The following is a 19,490-nucleotide window of genomic DNA, read 5'->3' as shown; positions in this document are numbered from 1 at the left end:
TTTCTAGTGCTGAACAGCTGTGTGTGACTAAGGGCTACCATATTGCAGTGCTGATACAGAACATTCTTGTGGTCACCAAAATTTCTGCTAGACAGCACTGTTCTAGACTTTCTACCCACTGGTTTTGGTTGATATTCTTGTAATTATATTACACATATAATTTTTATCTTTTTAAAATTTATTATAAAAATATTTCCATGCTATTATATAGCTTACATTAACAGCATTTTGATACCTATGTGCTTCTTTATGTGGTTTATCTCACCGTTCCCCTATTATTGGACAATACAGGTTAACAGTTTTTTTGCTATACTAAATAACATTGCTTTGAATATCTTTGTGTATAAATGTATGTTTATATAAGTATATTTTTTTCAGAATAGATATCTAGAAATTAAATTATGGAGACCAGATTTCTTTCTCTTGGGTGATATAGAATTTAAGGTGTGGCAGTGAACTGAGGTAACTGACAGAATCAAATCCACATCCTGTCTGGGGGAAAGTCACCTGCCCGGCCCTCAGATTTCTCCTGCAAATTATACTTCAGGTTCAGTTACTAGCACATAGTGAAAAAGAATCAAGAATGCAAGGAAACTCAACACCACAATTAAAAACCCAGAGGAATAATATCTAATTAAAAAAAGACCTGCAAAGACTTTGGAAATTAAACTATGCTTGTAGAAATAAAATATCAGGGTGCCTGGATGGCTCAGTTGGTTAAGTGACTGCCTTCGGCTCAGGTCATGATCCTGGAGTCCCTGGATCGAGTCCTGCATCGGGCTCCCTGCTCGGTGGGGAGTTTGCTTCTCCCTCTGACCCTCCCCTGCCATGTGCTTTCTCTCTCTCTCATTCTCTCTCTCTCATATAAATAAATAAAATCTTTAAAAAAAAGAAATAAAATATCAACTTGAAGGTATATGGAGGGAACAGAAATCTATTGTGACATAATCAGTTTGTAAAGAAAAAATGGAACTTATAGAAATGAAAAATATAACAACTGAAGTTAAAAACTTAAAAGATGACAGTAACACAGGTTAGACCCAACTAGAGAGAGAACCAGTGACCTGGAAAAAAGGGGAAAAAATTTATAAAATTCTGGAAAAAAGGTAAAAAAAATTATAAAATTCTCCACGGGAAAGAAAATAAGAATACAGAATATAAAGTGTATGATATGATATGAAAATGAGGTGTCTAAAACACATTTGTTCAAAATCCCAAAAGGAGAAGAAAAAGATAATCAGAAAGAGGCAGTATCTGAATTTCCTAGAACTGATAAATGGGAAGACCCTGCAGATTTTGCCCAGTGAATCCCAATCAAGATGAAATAAAGAAAAAAAAAATCCTAGACATGTCAGAGCAAAACCAAGGAACACAGAGGAAAAAAAAAATCTTAAAAGCAGCAGAGAACAAAAAGTTCTGTTTATATTTAAAGAGAATTATACCATCGGATAACCCCCCAACAGCAACAATGGAAGCCAGAAGGCAATGGGAATATATTTAGGGTGCTTCAAGAAAATAGTGGTCAATCTAGAAGTCTATAACCAGTTAAAATATTTTTTAAGAAAATGTGTCCAAAAAGACATTGTCTAGTAAAGTCAAAGATAATTTGTCACTAGTAGCCCCTCATTGAAGGAAATTCTAAAGAATGTGCTTTGTGTAATTGGATGATCTGAGATTCAAGAAGGATGAAGAGAAAAAGTGGTACGTTAGACCTTTTTTCATGTGGATTTATAAAAATTCTTTATACATTTAGGATACGAGCCCTTTGTATGTCATATTGCTGCAACCACTTTCCACTTCTTGGATTGTCCTTCACCATTTTAATTGTAATTTATCAAATCCTTCATGGATATTGCTTTTTTTATTGGTTGGTAAATCTTTCCCAGACCTGAGATAATACAGCTCTTCTCCTATGTTAAAGAAATCTCTGTAGTTCTGCATTTCACATTTAGGTCTTTAATCCACTTGGAATTGATTTTTGCATATAATGTGCGGTAGTGGTCCTAATTTCATTTAAAAAATATGAAGGGGCACCTGGGTAGCTCAGTTGGTTAAGCGTCTGCCTTTGGCTCAGGTCATGATCCCAGGGTCCTGAGATCGAGCCCCTCATCGGGCTCCCTGCTCAGCAGGAAGCCTGCTTCTCCCTCTCCCACTCCCCCTGCTTGTGTTCCCTCTCTCGCTGTGTCTCTCTCTGTCAAATAAATAAATTAAATAAATAAATAAATAAATAAATAAATAAAAGAATGTCTTGGCTCTTCTAAGTTCTTGATATTTCCTGTAAATTTTAGAATTGACTTGTGAAGACCTCCCTTACCCCAACACACACAAATAATACAATCTTGTTAAAATGTGAATTGCAGTTGCATTGGATCTAAAATCAATTTGGGAAGAATGTCATCTTTAAAAAACTTAATCTTCCAATCCATGAACATTGGGTCAAATTTATTAGAGGGATTGTTCAAATATTCTATTGTTTTATTACTTTTTTGGTCTAACAATCCTTGCAATTTTTGAGAGCGGTAGGCTAAAATATCCCATTATGATAATGGAATTTTTAATTTTCCCTTTTCCTTTTGTGAAATTTTGCTTTGTATATATTGAAACTATCTTAATATGGGAAAAATATTTTGTAAGGTTATATCCTCCTAGTGGATTTAAACTTTTATCATTATGAAGTAATCTTCTTTATCTCTGGTAATATTCCTTAGTATTTTCATGTATCATTTTTATTTATAATCTTTTTGTATCCTTATATTTTAGATTTGTCTCTTGTAAACAATATATGGTTGGGATTTTTCCTTAAAAAAAGAACTAATCTGACATTCTTTGCCTATTAACTGGAGTATTTAGTCTATTTACATATAATTACTGACATTCCTTGATATTTTCTATTTGTTCCCTGTTATGTGTTTTTCTTTTCCTTTATCCTTTCTTGTCTTTTGGGGGAGTATTTAAAATATGTCATGCTATTTTTTCTTCTACCTCTAAAAGCTTGGAAGTTATATTCTCTGCTTCTATCATTTTTCTGGCTATCCTAGAAATTTCAGCAAGTAAACTTAATTAATCCATGTCTGAAGTTAAGCTATATTATTTGCCCTTCTCTCACATATTATACCCAGAGATAGAATGGCTGAGTCCCAAGATATACCTGTCTTCACTTTACTAGATGAAGCCAAAATGATTTCCAAGTTTTTGGACCAAATTACATTGATCCACTAGAGGCAGACAATGGTGACTGTTGTTCTGCATCCTTTCCAATAGTTAGTACTATCAGACGTCACATTTTCTTTGCCAGTATGATAGGTATGTACTGATCTCTAACTGCGGTTTTAATTTTCCTTTCCCAGGTTACTAATGATGTTGAGCACCTTTTCATTTATTGACTGAGATTTCTCCTTTGAGAAGTGCTCAAGGATGTTTTGAGCCCATTTTTTTCAAATGGTCATAATATCCAGGAGGAACTGGGTACCAGCATACTTGCATAAGAATGTTTGTGGTATCATTGTTTACAATAGTCAAAAACTGGGAATGACCCAAATATCTATTAAATAAATAGTGATAAATTCATACCATGAAATACTATACACAAATGAAAGTTAGTGGACCACAGCTACAAACTGGAACATGCATGAAACTCACATACATAATATTGACAGAAAGAAACAAAATATTAAAGATATTTTCTTTATGTTTCTACTTAGGTAAAATTCAAAATGAGAAAAAATTAAAGCTATATTGTTTAGAAATTATAAAAGTGCAAAGCAATGACTATGAAATCAGAATAGAGGTTATGTCTAGGAAAGAAAGGTATCGACTTTGAGATAGACACACAGAGGGGCTCCTCGAGTATTGGCATTGTTCTATTTCTTGACCCGGATGGCGATAACAATGGGTGTTCACTTTATAATTACTCATTAACAAAACAGCATGTTTTAGCACTTTTCTGAATGTATTTCATATTTCATAATTTTTAAAATGAAAAAAATGTGTTATCTTCCAAAATAAATGGCAACATTTACATGAATATTTCAGTGGTTTCATTGTTTAGCCCTAGAAATTCTTGAATCTATTTTACTACAATACAGGATTAGGAATAAAAAGAATCTTTAACTAGAAATGTTACTGGGGATGCCTGGGTGGCTCAGTTAGTTAAGCGGTTGCCTCCGGCTCAGGTCATGATCCCAGAGTCCTGGGATCGAGCCCCGCGTCGGGCTCCCTGCTCGGCGGGAAGCCTGCTTCTCCCTCTCCCACTCCCCCTGCTGTGTTCCCTCTCTCGCTGTGTCTCTCTCTGTCAAATAAATAAATAAAATATTTAAAAAAAATAAATGGCTTTTATCACTGTCTAGCAAGCAAGGAATGCCTATTATTATCATAATTAATGCGTTGTATCTGGAACAATTAACAGTTAAGGGTCCTTTCATTTTCTGTGCTATATACATAGATCATGAGGAACGAGCTCTTAGAGAAGCACTACAAACATGGAAGCAAGTTTCTGACTTCATTTCCAGATGGAACAACACAAATATTGTATCCTTTCAACAAGTTGTTTTTATTAGCTTTATTTCTTCACAGAAAAAGAGAAAAAATATATAGAAAACTATAGAGAAAAAACAGATATTGCCCCAAATCCTACCACCCAGAGAAAAGCTATTAACATCTTTTTAATATATCTTTCCTTTTTTCTATGAGCATACATATATAATTCTTTAAAAATTAATTTAACTCATTATTCATATCTTTCAACTTGCCCTCTTTGTATAATAATATTAAATAGTAATGTTATGAGTATATCATACACAATAAAGATAGAAATACACCACCATTTTTATAACCACAAGGTATTTCATTATAGGGATGTACTATAATTCATTTAGCCTAACCACAAAGGCGGTTTCACAATTTTTTGCCATATATACAACAGCTAAATGAACAGGTTTGTGCAGACTTTGTTGCATACTTATCACTTACTTCCTTGAATTGAATGTCTAGGGGTAGAAACTCTGGCTAAGAAATTACAGACATTTTAAAGCTTTGATAGATTTTGTCCCCCAGAAAATGTGTACCAATTTACACATCCATGAGCAGCACATTATTTTTTAATACAAAAATTCGATATCCATTTTATGGAACACTAAGTTATTCATCACTTGAACTTCTGCCTGGTGGCCAAGCCATTTGCTATTTGGACATAAAGGCCATTTAATACATCAAGGAAAGTAAAAAAAACAAAAAAACTATGAAATAAGGAGAGCTTTTTGGTGAATGAAGGTCCCACTTTTATAGGAGAAAATCATGTTTACTTATAGTTTCCTAAAAGTTTAGTCAAACCCCAATAATCAACCAGAAAAATGACTTTCATGGCATAGGAAGTATATGAAGTTTTTGTTCAGGCCCCATGAGAAAAAGTGTAGGTTTTGTCTTATTTACATCAATAAATTTTCCATAACGCCCCCCAAATTTTATTATTAGTTATCATTTCATGCCCTGGCTTTAATTCTTAATTCTCCTGAAAGCTTTGGCTGCTTTTCAAAATGACTCAATCTTGTGTTTACTTTTCCTCTGGGCTTCGCTGATCAGCTTGGATGGGACTGAGTATTAACAGTAAATTATCCTCAGTAGACTTTACTCATTTTGATGCTATTGTAAATGGAATTATCTTCTTAATTACATTTTCAGAATGTTCACTGCTAGTATACAAAAGTACAATTTAATTTTTGTACATCAGTCTTGTAGCCTACAATCCTGCGGAACTCATTTGTTAGTTCTAATATATTGTTTTGTGGATTCCTTAGGATTTTCTATATACAAGAGTAGGATAGTTTCACATCATTCATTTCCAATCTGGATGGCTTTCGTTTCTTCTTCTTTCATAAAATTTCCCTAGTTAGACCCTTCAGTGCAATGTTGAATAGAAGTGGGGATAGTAGACATTTTCATTTTGTTCCTAATCTTAGGGGGAAATCACTCAGTCTTTCACCATTAAGTATGATGTCAGCTGTGGGTTTTTGTTAAACACTATCAGGTTGAGGAGTTTCCCTTTTATTCCTAGTTCATTGAGTTGTTTATCATGAAAAGGTATTGGATTTTGTCAAATGCTTTTTCTGTATATATTGAGATTATAATTTTTTTGCGCTTTATTCTATCAATATATTTCATTGATTGATTTTTAGATGTCAAGCCAACCTTGCATTCTTGGGATAACTCCACGTTGTCATTGTATATATGTTTTTTTATATGTTGCTAGTATTTTGTTGAGACTTTTTGCATCTTGTAAAACTATTTTGATCCCATAAAAAGCATAAAATTCTTTTTGTAATAACAGTAGCTCTCATTCCAGAATGGTTTCAAAGTCTCTCTCATAAATTGAATTTATTCCCAGAAGGACATTAGAACAACTCAAATGACCTTATCTGATCTCAGCTACCCATCTGGAAATCTAGCCATCATCCGAGTGCCCAACAAAGTAAGTGGTTTCACTTGTATAGTCCAAGAAGACATGCCAACTGACCCTGCGATCCTGGCATTGCTAGATTCTTCTGGCAGAAGTTCATGCTATCATCCCAATGGAAATGTCTGGTAGGCTTCTAGGTTTCTCCTGCTGCCATTTTGGGGGGAGGTGGTTGTGAAATTTTACTTTTTCTTTTATTTTTCCCAACTTTATAATTGACATATAACATTGTGTAAGTTAAAGGCATAAAATGTGTTGATTTGATACACTTACATATTGCAAAATGATTATCACATTGCATTAGCTAACACCATTATGTCACATAATTATCACTTCTTTTCTGTGTTGAGAACATTTAAGATATACCCTCTTAGCAACTTTCAAATACACACACACACACACACACACACACACACAGTATTATTAACTATAATCTCTATGCAGTACATAAATCCCTAGAATTTATTCATCTTATAGCTGGAAGTTTTCTTTTCCTTTCAAACGATAAAAATAAAAATAATTTAAGAATTATTTAAGTTAGTGATCTTTAGATAGTAATGTTCAACTCAGAGAAAATTTTTATTTATGTCATCCCATTTCTTCTCAGTGGAAGAATCCCAGGCAACTATGTAAAACAAAGCTCATCATATTCTTTCTATAAAATGTAAGAAAATATGAACTTTGTGATTTCAACATTAGAAAAAAGTCTCTAAACAAATTATATGGTCACCCAAGGGATTTGTGATATGAATCCAGGTGGTCTCTCTAGAGCCTATGCCTGTTAATGTTATACTACCTCATCTATGGAAATAATTTACAATGGATAGCTGCCACACTGTGTTGTTATAGTTTGTGTGTGTGTGTGTGTTATGTTTTGAGATATATCTATAACCATTCCAAGATTCCTATAGCCACAACCAACAATAACATACAAACAAAATCTCAGCAGATCCTGATCTTATTTTGATCTACGAACTTATCTACTCTGTGACTTTGCATTATTTCATTTAGCCTGAGAAAGTGAAATTTGTGTTCTAACTTCAAAGGCACTTCCAACTTCCTGAGCTTTTCAGAAAGAGATACTATTCCCCTTTAAATTATTTACAGGAATAACAATCTCATCTTGAGAAATTCCGTTCATAATTGACAAAGTCTGGACATTCTGCCAGTACTTGAGAAAATTAAGACATTTGTGTTTTTCAGGTCTAATGCAGTAGTCAGTCCATTAACCCTATGTGTAGTGGAGAATTTCTATTTATCCTTCAGGGTTCAATAACAATTCTGTATTACATCTGGTCTGGTACTGTATTAATTGTCACCAGATATCCATTGGTTTCTAGGACATTTGCCCTGTCTGTGAAGTCCCCTGACCCACTAGCTGGATCCCTGGTCCTCTGATGCGACTTCTGCATACTCTCAGTGCCCCTTCTAGCTGCCTCTGCCTTTCGTGTAGCAAGCTCATCTCCCCTGCTGGCCCCATGTTCTTTGAAGGCATACTCTGAATCTTTGCCACTACAAGCATGTATCTGTACATGATATAGACTCAAATAATGTTTATTAAATGAACAATTTATCTACATAATTTTAGCCAAGTATTATTTCCATCCATATTTCAAGACAAAAGGAAACTTCCTCCTCCCACATACAGTAAGATCATCACCGCAATTTCTCATTTGCACTTTTGGTATTAGATAACTGCCATTAATCAACAGTGGGGAAATAAAATGTGATCTTACTCTAGGGCCCCTCATGGCCAATTCATCTAGTTTTAAAAATATAATTTATTATCAAATTCAGCCAACTTTCTAAATACCCAGAACTGTACCTCTTCCCTCTCCTCAAGAAAGCGATGGCGATCCAAGTTGGAAGAAGGTGAGAGAAGAGGAGATAACTAAGTAGAATGGCAGTCCTTAGTGCCACTGGAGCTCAGACTGTGCTGGGCCTAATATGCATGTAATGTAGTAAAATGTGGCATCAGCTACACCAAGAGACTGGGGAGACCCTGTTAGTCTAAGCTCCACCTTGTGCTCCATCACAAGGCTCTTCACTGGCACTCTGAGTCATCTGAGAGATGTTCCCTGAGCCTCTCCTGCCCACACCTGGCCCTGATGAGAGCCCTCCTAGAAGGATTCCTGGCTCCCAATTGCTGGGTACTGTTAGAACACAGCTGTCCTGTACTGAGGCCAATGGGACCTCCCCCAAGACTTAGAGCCACTGGTCTTCATTTTGTCCTGGGGAAAATCTAAGCACTGGTCTTCTCCCCTCTTCGGGTACAGCCTGCTCGCCTCTCCTACATGTCTTCTTGTCTAGACTAAACCTTCCCTGCTCCCCCTTCATTCTTCCCAGCACACAGTTTTCCAGACCCCTTTACGATCCCAGTTCTCTCTTTGGGACCCAGTTTGGTTTATCAGTAGGTCTTGGATTGGATCCACCACTTTAACTTAGTATGAAATTCAGTCACAGTATTATCATTCCCACGATTACCTGAGGTTTTGCGCTATTCATATGCTGTTGGCTAGCATTAACTGTTGCTCCCCTTGGCTAGCAAGTGACAGGGCTAAATTTAAGGTCGAAGTATAATGTTACTGTTTATAATTTTTAATTTCCTTTCTGCCCAGGGTATACATCAATATCTTGGGAGGTCAATACTCAGATCAAGCTGGCAACAGAATAAGGGCTTGGAATTGGTCCAGTTCTGTCGCTTCCTCACCCTTTGTTTCATTTAAACCTGTCTTTCTGGCTTTGAACCATTACATTGGAATTCGCATCCTAGAACAAGACAAGATTTCAATCACTTTTCTAGCAATGGGCCAACAGGCAAGAATCAGCGTTGGGACCAAAGTGAAGGTAGGTACATTTTTGAAAACAGTTCAAAGCATTTAGAATAATAAGAGTAAATGACTTTTGTTAATGTTATTACTGACAGATTATACTTGTGTGTAATCTACTGTCCACTAAGAGTTTTGGAATTCAATGAAAAAAACACATAATGAAAATTTCATATGGAATTGAGGTAAGCTTTTTGTTTGTTCTTCAGAAGTTCCTTTTAGTTCAGAGTGGATCCAACTAACATTTACTGTGTTTACTCTGTGCCCAAGTAGTGCTACTTTGGGGGTTTGGTTTTAGGATTTTGTATTGTGTATGTTTTTCCTTCGTGCTATAGCAGAAAGCCCTGGGCTGAGTCAGGAGACCCGGGTTCTAACCATGTTCAAGACCAAGCATAAGTCCCATCTCCTTGGAGACACTTCCCAGACCTCCTAGCCCTTCGCCCAATCAGGGTCCATCATGGCTTTCCCTAGGGTATCCACTGTCCCTGCGCTTGCTGGACCATGCCGCCTTACTTGCCCTTGGGCCTGCCTTTCCTACCAGATGGTGAGCTCCAGAAGGACAAAATCTCTGCCTTACTGATTCCTCTACCCCACCCAGGGCATGGCCTCGAAGACATTCTCAGTAACTGGCAGTGGTTAAGAACGTGGTCTTCAGGTTACAGGGACACAGTTTCATACCTCAACTTTGCCACTTAGCTAAGTGGGTGAACTTGAACTTCAGTTCCCTCTTCTATAAGATGAGGATAATGATTCCCACCAAATAGATAGCTGTGAAGATTCAATGCGAATGCTAATTACTTAGCATGGTGCTTGGTACCAACTAAGTACTCAGTAAACGATAGCTCCATATAGACTTTGTCAATTATATGTCATTAATGTTGAAATATATATAGATATAGAGATAGAGATAAATAAAAAAAATCGAGATTCCACTTTCATCCTTTCATCTTTTCTAACCCCTTTCCCAAAAGTAATCACCACCCTGAATTTAGTATTCCTCTGTTCAGTGTATTTATAAATTATTCCTACACATCTTTTTTAAAATAAAAGTTGAATCCTATTGCTTGTATTGTTGGGGGGATTCTCTTTGCTTTCATTTTCCATTTAAGGAGTATTAGGGGTTTTTCCATGTCTACATTTCCAGGCATATTTGTCTATTTTATTTTTAATTGCTCCATAACGTTTCATATGCACTATAGTTAATTTATGCCACATAGAGCGGCCTCCCAGTGGCACCGGCCAATTATTCACTTCCTCCTCCTAGAAGCATTTCTTGCCTTGCTTCCAGGACACTCCTCTCCCTTGATTTTCCTTCCACCTCGGGGACTGTTCCTTCTCATTTTTCTTTGCTGACTCTCTTCACCTCCCCATTTTCTACATATTGAGGGGCTCCAGGCCTCTCCCTGGGGCTCTTCTTCATCTCCTTACGTGAATCACTCCCTGGGTGGTCTCATGGAGTCTCCTGTCCTTAAATACCACCTTCATCTTGATAACCCTTTCATCTTCTCTCCCATGAACTCTTAGCTTTGCACATCCCGGATTCCAACCCTGCATCTCTGTTTGCGTGTCTAAGAGGGCATTAAAAACTTAGCGAAATTACATCTTAGAGCTTGCCCCACCCTCAGTCTTCTCCACCGTGGACAATGACAACTGAGTTCCTTCGGTGCTCAGGCCACTTTGGAGCAGTACTCCCCCTCTCCATGTCACAGCCTCACATCTGTTCCCTGCAGGTCCTCTAAACCCTACCTCCCACACAGCTCCGGTCTCAAACCCTTGGTCTCAAACCTTCTCATGTCCTCTCATACCATCCTTCTTGTCTGCCTCTTGGGCCGAGTCCATCTCTTGTTTAGATCATTGTAAGAGCTTCCTAATGAGTCTCCCTGCTTCCGGCCTTCCCCAGGTTGACTCTTAAGGCTCTGTCATTAGGAAATTCAAGATGTTGACTATCTTCTTGGCACCTTGTGCCTTCTGCCTTGGGCCGGCCTGATCTTCCACCTCACGCACATATTAGCTCTTCAGCTCTGCCCATTACGGGGCTCAGTGTAATCAGTGAAGTTCTTTTTTTTTTTATTTTGACAAATAGATTATAATATTATCAATATGTATTATTCCCAATGTCCCTACTAGTGACCTTTGCCTCAAATGCTATTCTGTATGATGTTAAATTGCTACACCTGCTTTCTTTTTTGTTAGCATTTGCTTGGTACATTTTTTGCATCCTTTGATTTTCGATGTTTTTATACAGTTTTAAGTTAGATGTGTCTCTTGCAAACAGTATATAACTGGATTTTTTGCTTTCCCCAACCTAATAGACTTAATCTTTTAATACGTTTGATTTTAATGATCACTCTAAAATTGTTAACACCTCTTTTTTTCTATATGCCTAGAATTTCCAAGTCCTCTAGTTATTGCTTCTCTTTGACAACAATAATTTTCTCCAATCCCTCAGAAGATATTTACCATATATATCCCAGAGTCTTCCTCTGGCTACTGTCTCCCTGAGTATTGGTATCTCTGACAGGTAAATCTGGCCTCTCTCTCACGGCCTCAAATTTCCTCAGATATTTGGTGATTCCTGGTTGTGTGTTCATTTTGTATTTGAGAATCCCTGCTTTCCTGCATGTTCTGCTTACTGAAGTTTGTGTGTGGGGACTGTGGGAAAGTGGTATGCGCTGTTGAGGGGTAGAAGCCTAGCCCCAGTGCCAGACTTCCAGCTCCAGCCTGTGCAGCCTGGGGGCACCAGGGTTGAAAAACGGGAACACCCCCACCCACGTAAGGGCTGCCTCCCAACTGATTAACTGATCCTTCTAATATTTACCTCAGGGCCCCTCCTCCTTCTCACTTCCGTTAACTTTGATCTCAGGATGTGTGTGTTTGGGTTAGTGGTTTCATTTGGTCGTTTATCTCTCTATGGTCGTTTATCTCTCTATGGCTATGTCCCATCCGTTTTTTGATATTCAGGAATTCCGTAAGATTATTCCTGCTGATCTAAATCTTTTCTATTTCCTAGAACCATTATTGATTTACTCTCTTAAAAAGTTTTCTGTGATTCTATGGAATTCGGGATTGAAGGGAAGTTAAAAATGCTGGTGCATTCTTTGTTACTCCTCCATCTCACACTCCCTCCCCGGCCGGCCGTCCCTCCCCCCTTCCCTCCCTCCCTCCCTCCCTTCCGATGCCGACGCCGACGCCGACGCCGGAGGGAAGGCGGTGCGTTCCGCGTCTCTTGCAGGTGGGTGGTCACTCGGCTCGCGGCAGGTAGTGGTTCAGCTTGCATTTAGCCCACCCCACTGAGGCTAAACGCCCCTCCTCCGCTGGTCCTGAATCCACACACGGGAAACACACACACAGGTGAGACTGTCCTGACAGAGCCATTCCCCTTCCTGCCGCTGCAAGGAGGCGACATCCCCCTGCATCACCAAAGGCTGTGAGGCAGGGGAAGAGCAGAGGCCAAGGGAGGCTCAGGGAAAGGTTAATGCGGACCTGCTTCCTGGAGGTAGCGGCACAGGTTAGAAGGAACGGAGCTTCAGCCGTCCGGATCCTACTTGAAAGCTCGGCTGAGGTGCCGCCGTCTCTGAGGAAGGGTGCCCGCGCAGGGCCTTCCTAGCCTCCAGCCCAGCACTGACCACGCTCTCCCCACTGGGCATCGCCCCGCGAAGGGACCGTGCTCGCGGCATCTTGGCGCTCCCCTCAGTATACGCTGAGACATTACTTGAATAAATTGTAAGGCTTTGAAAGTGTCCAAATTCTATGTGGTCGGGCCTGCTGTGGTCTCTCAAATCTCCAGAGCATTCTAGCTCATTCTTCCTTCAGATGAGATTAACACCGCTGCCCCCCGTTTGTAGATAATGAGACTCAGGGGATCCAGCTCCAAAATTAGTGCCGCCCGCTCACGTCCTCCCGCCTCCCCGCTGCCACAGGTGGACCCTGAGCTTCCCTTCTCTTTCTTTTTGCTGAAAAGCTCCCTAACCCTGAGGAGATTCCAGTTCTCCGGTACCTGAATGGGGATGACCTGCTGCTGCTGGCCAATTTAATAAAGATTCGACGCCTGTTTCATAAACTTGAAGGATGTGCCCACTTTCCCTCCAGCCAGGTTTGGGAAAAATTAAAGCAACCTTCCTACCTTTCCTCACTTTCTGTAAAACTAATTGCCCTTTGTCACAATTCCGGTATAAAGAAAGATACAATAAAAACAATATCAGCTATAATAAATGAAAACACTTAACAAATGATGGTGCCTTCATTTTTTATTTTGGGAGGGGGCCTGAGAGATTTCAAGAAAAATGTAATGAGCAGGGAATACCAAGAAATATGCTTTATTGCACGTTTAGAACACATCCTGAGTCACCAGTAGCTTACATTCGTAGTCGGAAAACCAAACTACTCACCTTCGGGACACGGGAGAATGAGCGTGGTCATTCCTAAGTGTCCATTATCAGAGTTCTATCAGGAAAACCGAAAGCAGGGAGGATTAGATGCTTCCAAAACCATCCGAAAGGCTCCGGAAGTGAAGGTCAAGGAAATCCCCTGCTGGCTCTTGGGAAATCCGGAGGAGAAGGAATCTCAGGAGGCCGTGAAGCCAACAGCACCACAGTGAGCCGGAGCTCTTCGGATGAGCCGCAGCCGCACAGAGGAGCGCAGGATCACAAGAAGGGGCCATCTACCCCACGTCCACCCCTCCTGCCCACCTCGCAACCTACAGGCCTCTCCCTGGGGAATGGACAGAGGTTCCTAGACTCAGATCTTGATCAATGCTAAGTGTTCCAATTTTATTTTTGCCTTCTCCCCTCTTCCTTTTCACTGATGGATGAACTTTTAGTTTCTATCAAGTAAGACAAATATTAAACTAATTGAAGGTGTATCTGTATAGCCCTGAAAAAATAGCACATTAGTACAACACATAACAATCACAACAAAGCCTTAACTGAATCTGTTTTTTGTACATCAGTAAGAATTATTTTGGGAAGCTAAACCCAGAGTGGATACTGAATGAGGCCTTGATTAATTGGAGACTGGCAGGATAAAGAAATGACATCGTTTATCATGTGGCTTCATGTTTAGTGACAGAATGTTATTTAAAATTATCTTCACTTTTATACTCTGGTTTCTCTTCAGATCAGATAAAGCTTTCACCTTTTAAAATTATCTTAACTTTAAAAATAATTACATGTAGGGCGCCTGGGTGGCTCAGTTGGTTAAGCGACTGCCTTCGGCTCAGGTCACGATCCTGGAGTCCTGGGATCGAGTCCTGCATCGGGCTCCCCGCTCAGCAGGGAGTCTGCTTCTCCCTCTGACCCTCCCCCCTCTCGTGCTCTCTTTATCTCTCTCATTCTCTCTCTCTCAAACAAATAAAATCTTTTAAAAAATTAAAAATAAAGAAATAAAAATAATTACATGTAATAAAGAAATTGATGTTGCTTCTTTAAAAATGTATTAAAAATAAAAATGTTTCCAAGTGAAGAACATATCTATATCTATTAATCTATTAGGGTCATATCTCAAGGCAGTTTTATTTATTTAAAGGATTGGGTTGTTAAAAATAACAATAATGACATATCTTACTTTGAGTATATATATACAAAAAGTAGATTGGGGTATGCCATAGATTTTATATATATCAATGTCTGCTTTTTCATATGGTTGTTTTAGGCAATCTCAGTGTTTTTTTTTTAAAGATTTTATTTATTTGAGAGAGAGAGAATGAGAGATAGAGAGCATGAGAGGAAAGAGGGTCAGAGGGAGAAGCAGACTCCCCGCTGAGCAGGGAGCCCTATGCGGGACTCGATCCCGGGACTCCAGGATCATGACCTGAGCCGAAGGCAGTCACTTAACCAACTGAGCCACCCAGGCGCCCAGTTTTGAATAATCCACTCTGCTAATTCATGGGTGGTTTTTCCTTTTTTTCACAATAACAACCTCTTCAAAAAAATTAAACTCTTATGGCCATAAAGTTGTCATATACTAACACTACATAAATTGAAGGAGAAGAAAACACTTTAAATGTGTAGGTTTTCCCAGATGTAAATGTTAATTACTGATGTACTTAAAGCTTAAAGGAGTACTACAAATCTTTGTCTCTCTTCATTTCTGATCTCAGGATTATGACTTTTATTTTTATTTTGTTTATGCATATTTTAGATTTTATGTATACATTTCTGACAGATAAAATGATCATATTTTAAGAAGACACATATATGCACTTCAATGTAACTGATAAGCAAAGAAATTACACTTTGCTCCAGGTAAAGTTGGCAGCAAAGTGTGTTCAGCAAAGCCCGGCCTGGATCAAGATGTAAAAATCATGTCCGATGTATCAGCCTACACAAACTTTTTATGATACATGAGTCAAATATTTTAAAGTACATTTCATTGGTGGCCTTTTCTGCTAACAAAAGTAATACCAACTTGTTGTAGAAAATTTGGGAGATTACAGAAAAGTATAAAGATTTTAAAAGTACTCATAATCCCACCACAGGGAGACAGTCATCTTTAATATTGTGCTCTATTTCTTTCTAGTCCCTTATCTGTATTTATGTATGGATATTTTTTCAAAGATTTTTTATTTATTTGAGAGAGAGAGAGAGCACAAGCAGAGGGAGAGGCAAAAGGAGAGGGAGAAGCAGGCTCCCCACTGAGCAGGGAGCCCAATGTGGGACTCAATCCCAGGACCCTGGGATCATGATCTGAGCCAAAGGCAGACGCTTAACCAACTGAGCCACCGGGGCACCCCTGGATATGTTTTTAAAAAAATTTTTTTTCAAGCATGGGAATCAGTCATTGCCAATAAGCATTTTGAAAGCTGGAGCAGCGACTCTGGAAAACAGTATAGAGGTTCCTCAAAACGTTGAAAATAGAGCTACTGTACAACCCAGCAATTGCACTACTGGGTATTTACCCCAAAGATACAAATGTAGTGATCCGAAGGGGTACATGCACCCCAATGCTTATAGCAGCAATGTCCACAATAGCCAAACTGTGGAAAGAGCCAAAATGTCCATCAAGAGACAAATGGATAAAGAAGATGTGGTATATACATACAATGGAATATTATGCAGCCATCAAAAAAACCGAAATCTTGCCATTTGCAATGACGTGGATGGAACTAGAGGGTATTATGCTAAGCAAAATAAGTCAATCAGAGAAAGACAAGTATCATATGATCTCACTGATATGAGGAATTCTTAATCTCAGGAAACAAACAGTGTTGCTGGAGTGCTGGGGGGGGTGGGAGGGATGGGGTGGCTGGGTGATAGACACCAGGAGGGTATGTGCTATGGTGAGTGCTGTGAATTGTGTAAGACTGTTGAATCACAGACCTGTACCTCTGAAACAAATAATAACATTATATGTTAAAAAAAAAAAAAAGGATAGTAGGAAGGGAAAAATGAAGGGGAAATCAGAGGGGGAGACAAACCATGAGAGACTATGGACTCTGAGAAACAAACTGAGGGTTCTAGAGGGGAGGGGTGTGGGGGGATGGGTTAGCCTGGTGATGGGTATTAAAGAGGGCACGTACTGCATGGAGCACTGGGTGTTATACAATGAATCATGGAACACTACATCAAAAACTAATGATGTAATGTATGGTGATTAACATAACATAATAAAATTAAATTTAAAAAAATAGGAAGAAAATTACATTTCTGGGCACCTGGGTGGCTCAGTCGTTAAGCGTCTGCCTTCGGCTCAAGTCATGATCCCAGGGTCCTGGGATCGAGTCCCGCATCGGGCTCCCTGCTCCGCGGGGAGCCTGCTTCTCCCTCTCCCACTCCCCCTGCTTGTGTTCTTGCTCTTGCTGTCTCTCTCTGTCAAATAAATAAATAAAATCTTTAAAAAAAAATTACATTTCTACTCCCCAAAGAAAGTTGTAGAAATTAATCTCTACTAAATGGAGAGCTACTAAATAAGCCAATAAATTAAATGCACACTATTTTTTAGTAAAGAAACAAATACCTTCTGGAACTGTTAGTATTTCCATTTTCACAGGTAAATTCACTACCAGTTTATAAAAAAATAAATGAATGAATAAAGCAAAATCTTTTCAAGTTTAAATTTTAATGAAGGTACTAAATAAAATTGGTAACGGGTAGGATGCCAATCACATATTCAGAAGCAAATGTTATACTTTAATAATAATTTTTTAAAACACAGAAATGAACTGTGCTTTTCTCCAACTGTGTTAGATAACACACAAAGGGTGATTTAAAAATATATTTTACTTCAAACTAAGAAATTTATTATGATCATTCTACTGTTTCATTTTCCTACAACAAATATTACATATGTATATTTTGTGCTCTACCTTATTCCAGAAACAATGTAAGGAATCTTTTAGGAATATATTCAATTTAGAAAAAGAAAATAACTTTAGAGCATGTAAATATAGCTGAGGCACTATGAAATGGGTTAAACTGTTTCAAAAACACATCGCCTAGTCGTCTTGCTGAAGCCGGCACAAGACAACCTAGAGTGAAAAGATAACTCTCCTCAAATTACACGCTTCTTTGGAGGGAGTGTCTTAGCAGACACTACACTTGATCTTAGCTAAAAGGCTGAAAAGCTATGGGGAGCGATGGGGCGTGTCTTGTCATTTTTTCCCCTGTGACACAGAGTGAAATGCAGGAACTAGGAATACCCTGGTTGGAGCCAAACTGGCAAATCAAAAGCAGGTGATAAAGAGACTGTATGTGTGTCCACAGCCAGAAAGAGAACCGCTGAACTCTCTCTGTCACACCTCATGGTGGCCCAGCAGTAGAAGCTGCACAGAAAAGTCTAGGTGCAAACCAACACTGCTCTCCTCACCCACTTTTTACACACTGCTCTACAGGACTGGCACTGAGAAACGAAAACAACGGTGCAACGTCCATCCAGATTCTTCAGAGATGATGCTCAATTGAATCATTTTCCAAATACCGCGGGCACTTCCTCTGTGTGAAACCATCAAGCAAAGTGACAACACAGTGGGAAAACAATCCGCCTCTTGCTTGCCTGTTCCTGGGAAAACCTACAAGCACCTGACAAATGCTGAATGAATCAACAAAGGGAAATCTCTACTGGGGACATACACGGCATGGAGCAGAATTCTGGGTGTCGCGTCGCTGCCCCAGCCTAAGGACAGACTAACAGTGCCCCCAGTTCAAAGGCTAGTTCTTACCTCAACAGTGTGTGGAGAACCTGGTTTTCTCTGGAGCTGTGCTGTGCCTGCTTACAAATTTCTGTCACACACACAGCTGGTACTCTCTCTGTATGAATCAAATGTATTCATAAACCAGGTTTTCATTCCAGGTCTAGAATTCACCCCATTTATTTGTTCATCTGCTTAATAAACATTTATTAAATGACTCCTTTGTGCCAAGCACTGGTGATACAAAGTTTAAACTCATAGTTTCCTCTCCTCAGGGAAAAAGAGAGCATGACACAACAATGAGGTAAGTGCAGTGATTGGAAGTAGTACAGGGAGCACCCAAAAGAGACCACCTGTCCCAGCCCAGGATCTAGGTGTCATGAGGGTGGAGGGCACAAAGGTGAGCGAATCAACTGATCGATCTCAGAATAATCACAGTATTTTCTCCCAGAAGCAACAAGTAATCCTTTAGTAGGTCAACTGGATGCAGGAATCACCGGTGATTCAAATGATGCCCACAAAGTCACCACTGCCCAGACGATGAGTAAATGAATTATTCTCAGAGCCTTGAGGAGTCTTCCTCACCATCAGTTAGCAAGAAAGGGCCAGAGGTGAGTCAGGCAAACCTCATTCTTTACTAAGCACTTTACGGAAGCAACAACGACCTCCAGAAAGATGGTGGGAGTCATTGGTTCTGGGCATTGCAGGTGGGGGGGGGGGGGTGGCCTGACTTTAGTCCAAAGAGGAAGGTTCAACTATGGATAGAGTCAATGCCTGAGATCTTGGGACATCTCAGAAGGAAACAGATAGCACTAGACAGTGTGTCTGTATAGGATACCATCAGGGTCCTCTACATTCACCCTAATCTATACATGCACCAGTGACCAGAAAAATGCTGGGACAGTGAATGTGGGAAAAGTGATAGGAAGGGGTAACAAGTCACCAAGTGGAGAAGGCATCAATGTGTACATTCATTCACTCAATAAAAATTTGGCACATGTCAGGCATCGTATGTGGCCCTCATAGAGTTTATATTCCAGTGAGAGAAACAAAGTAAATAATTTCAAATTCTGATAAATACAGTGAAAAA

The 19,490-nt window shown here is 39.2% G+C and overlaps 1 protein-coding gene across 1 annotated transcript in view; it reads left to right on the top strand.

Annotated features, from left to right (window-relative positions):
- Window positions 1-18,173, top strand: part of ERICH6 (glutamate rich 6) — a 33,892-nt gene extending 15,719 nt beyond the window's left edge. The window contains 5 exon segments of the mRNA XM_027581861.2: window positions 4,442-4,527; window positions 6,421-6,576; window positions 9,067-9,295; window positions 13,238-13,491; window positions 18,104-18,173. Coding sequence (XP_027437662.2) covers window positions 4,442-4,527; window positions 6,421-6,576; window positions 9,067-9,295; window positions 13,238-13,491; window positions 18,104-18,173 — 795 coding nt within the window.
- Window positions 18,174-19,490: the final 1,317 nt, after the last annotated feature.

The sequence above is a fragment of the Zalophus californianus genome, chromosome 1, assembly GCF_009762305.2.
Source record: "Zalophus californianus isolate mZalCal1 chromosome 1, mZalCal1.pri.v2, whole genome shotgun sequence".
In the NCBI taxonomy this organism is placed as follows: Eukaryota; Metazoa; Chordata; class Mammalia; order Carnivora; family Otariidae; genus Zalophus; species Zalophus californianus.
This window is presented reverse-complemented; position numbering and strand designations above follow the sequence as displayed.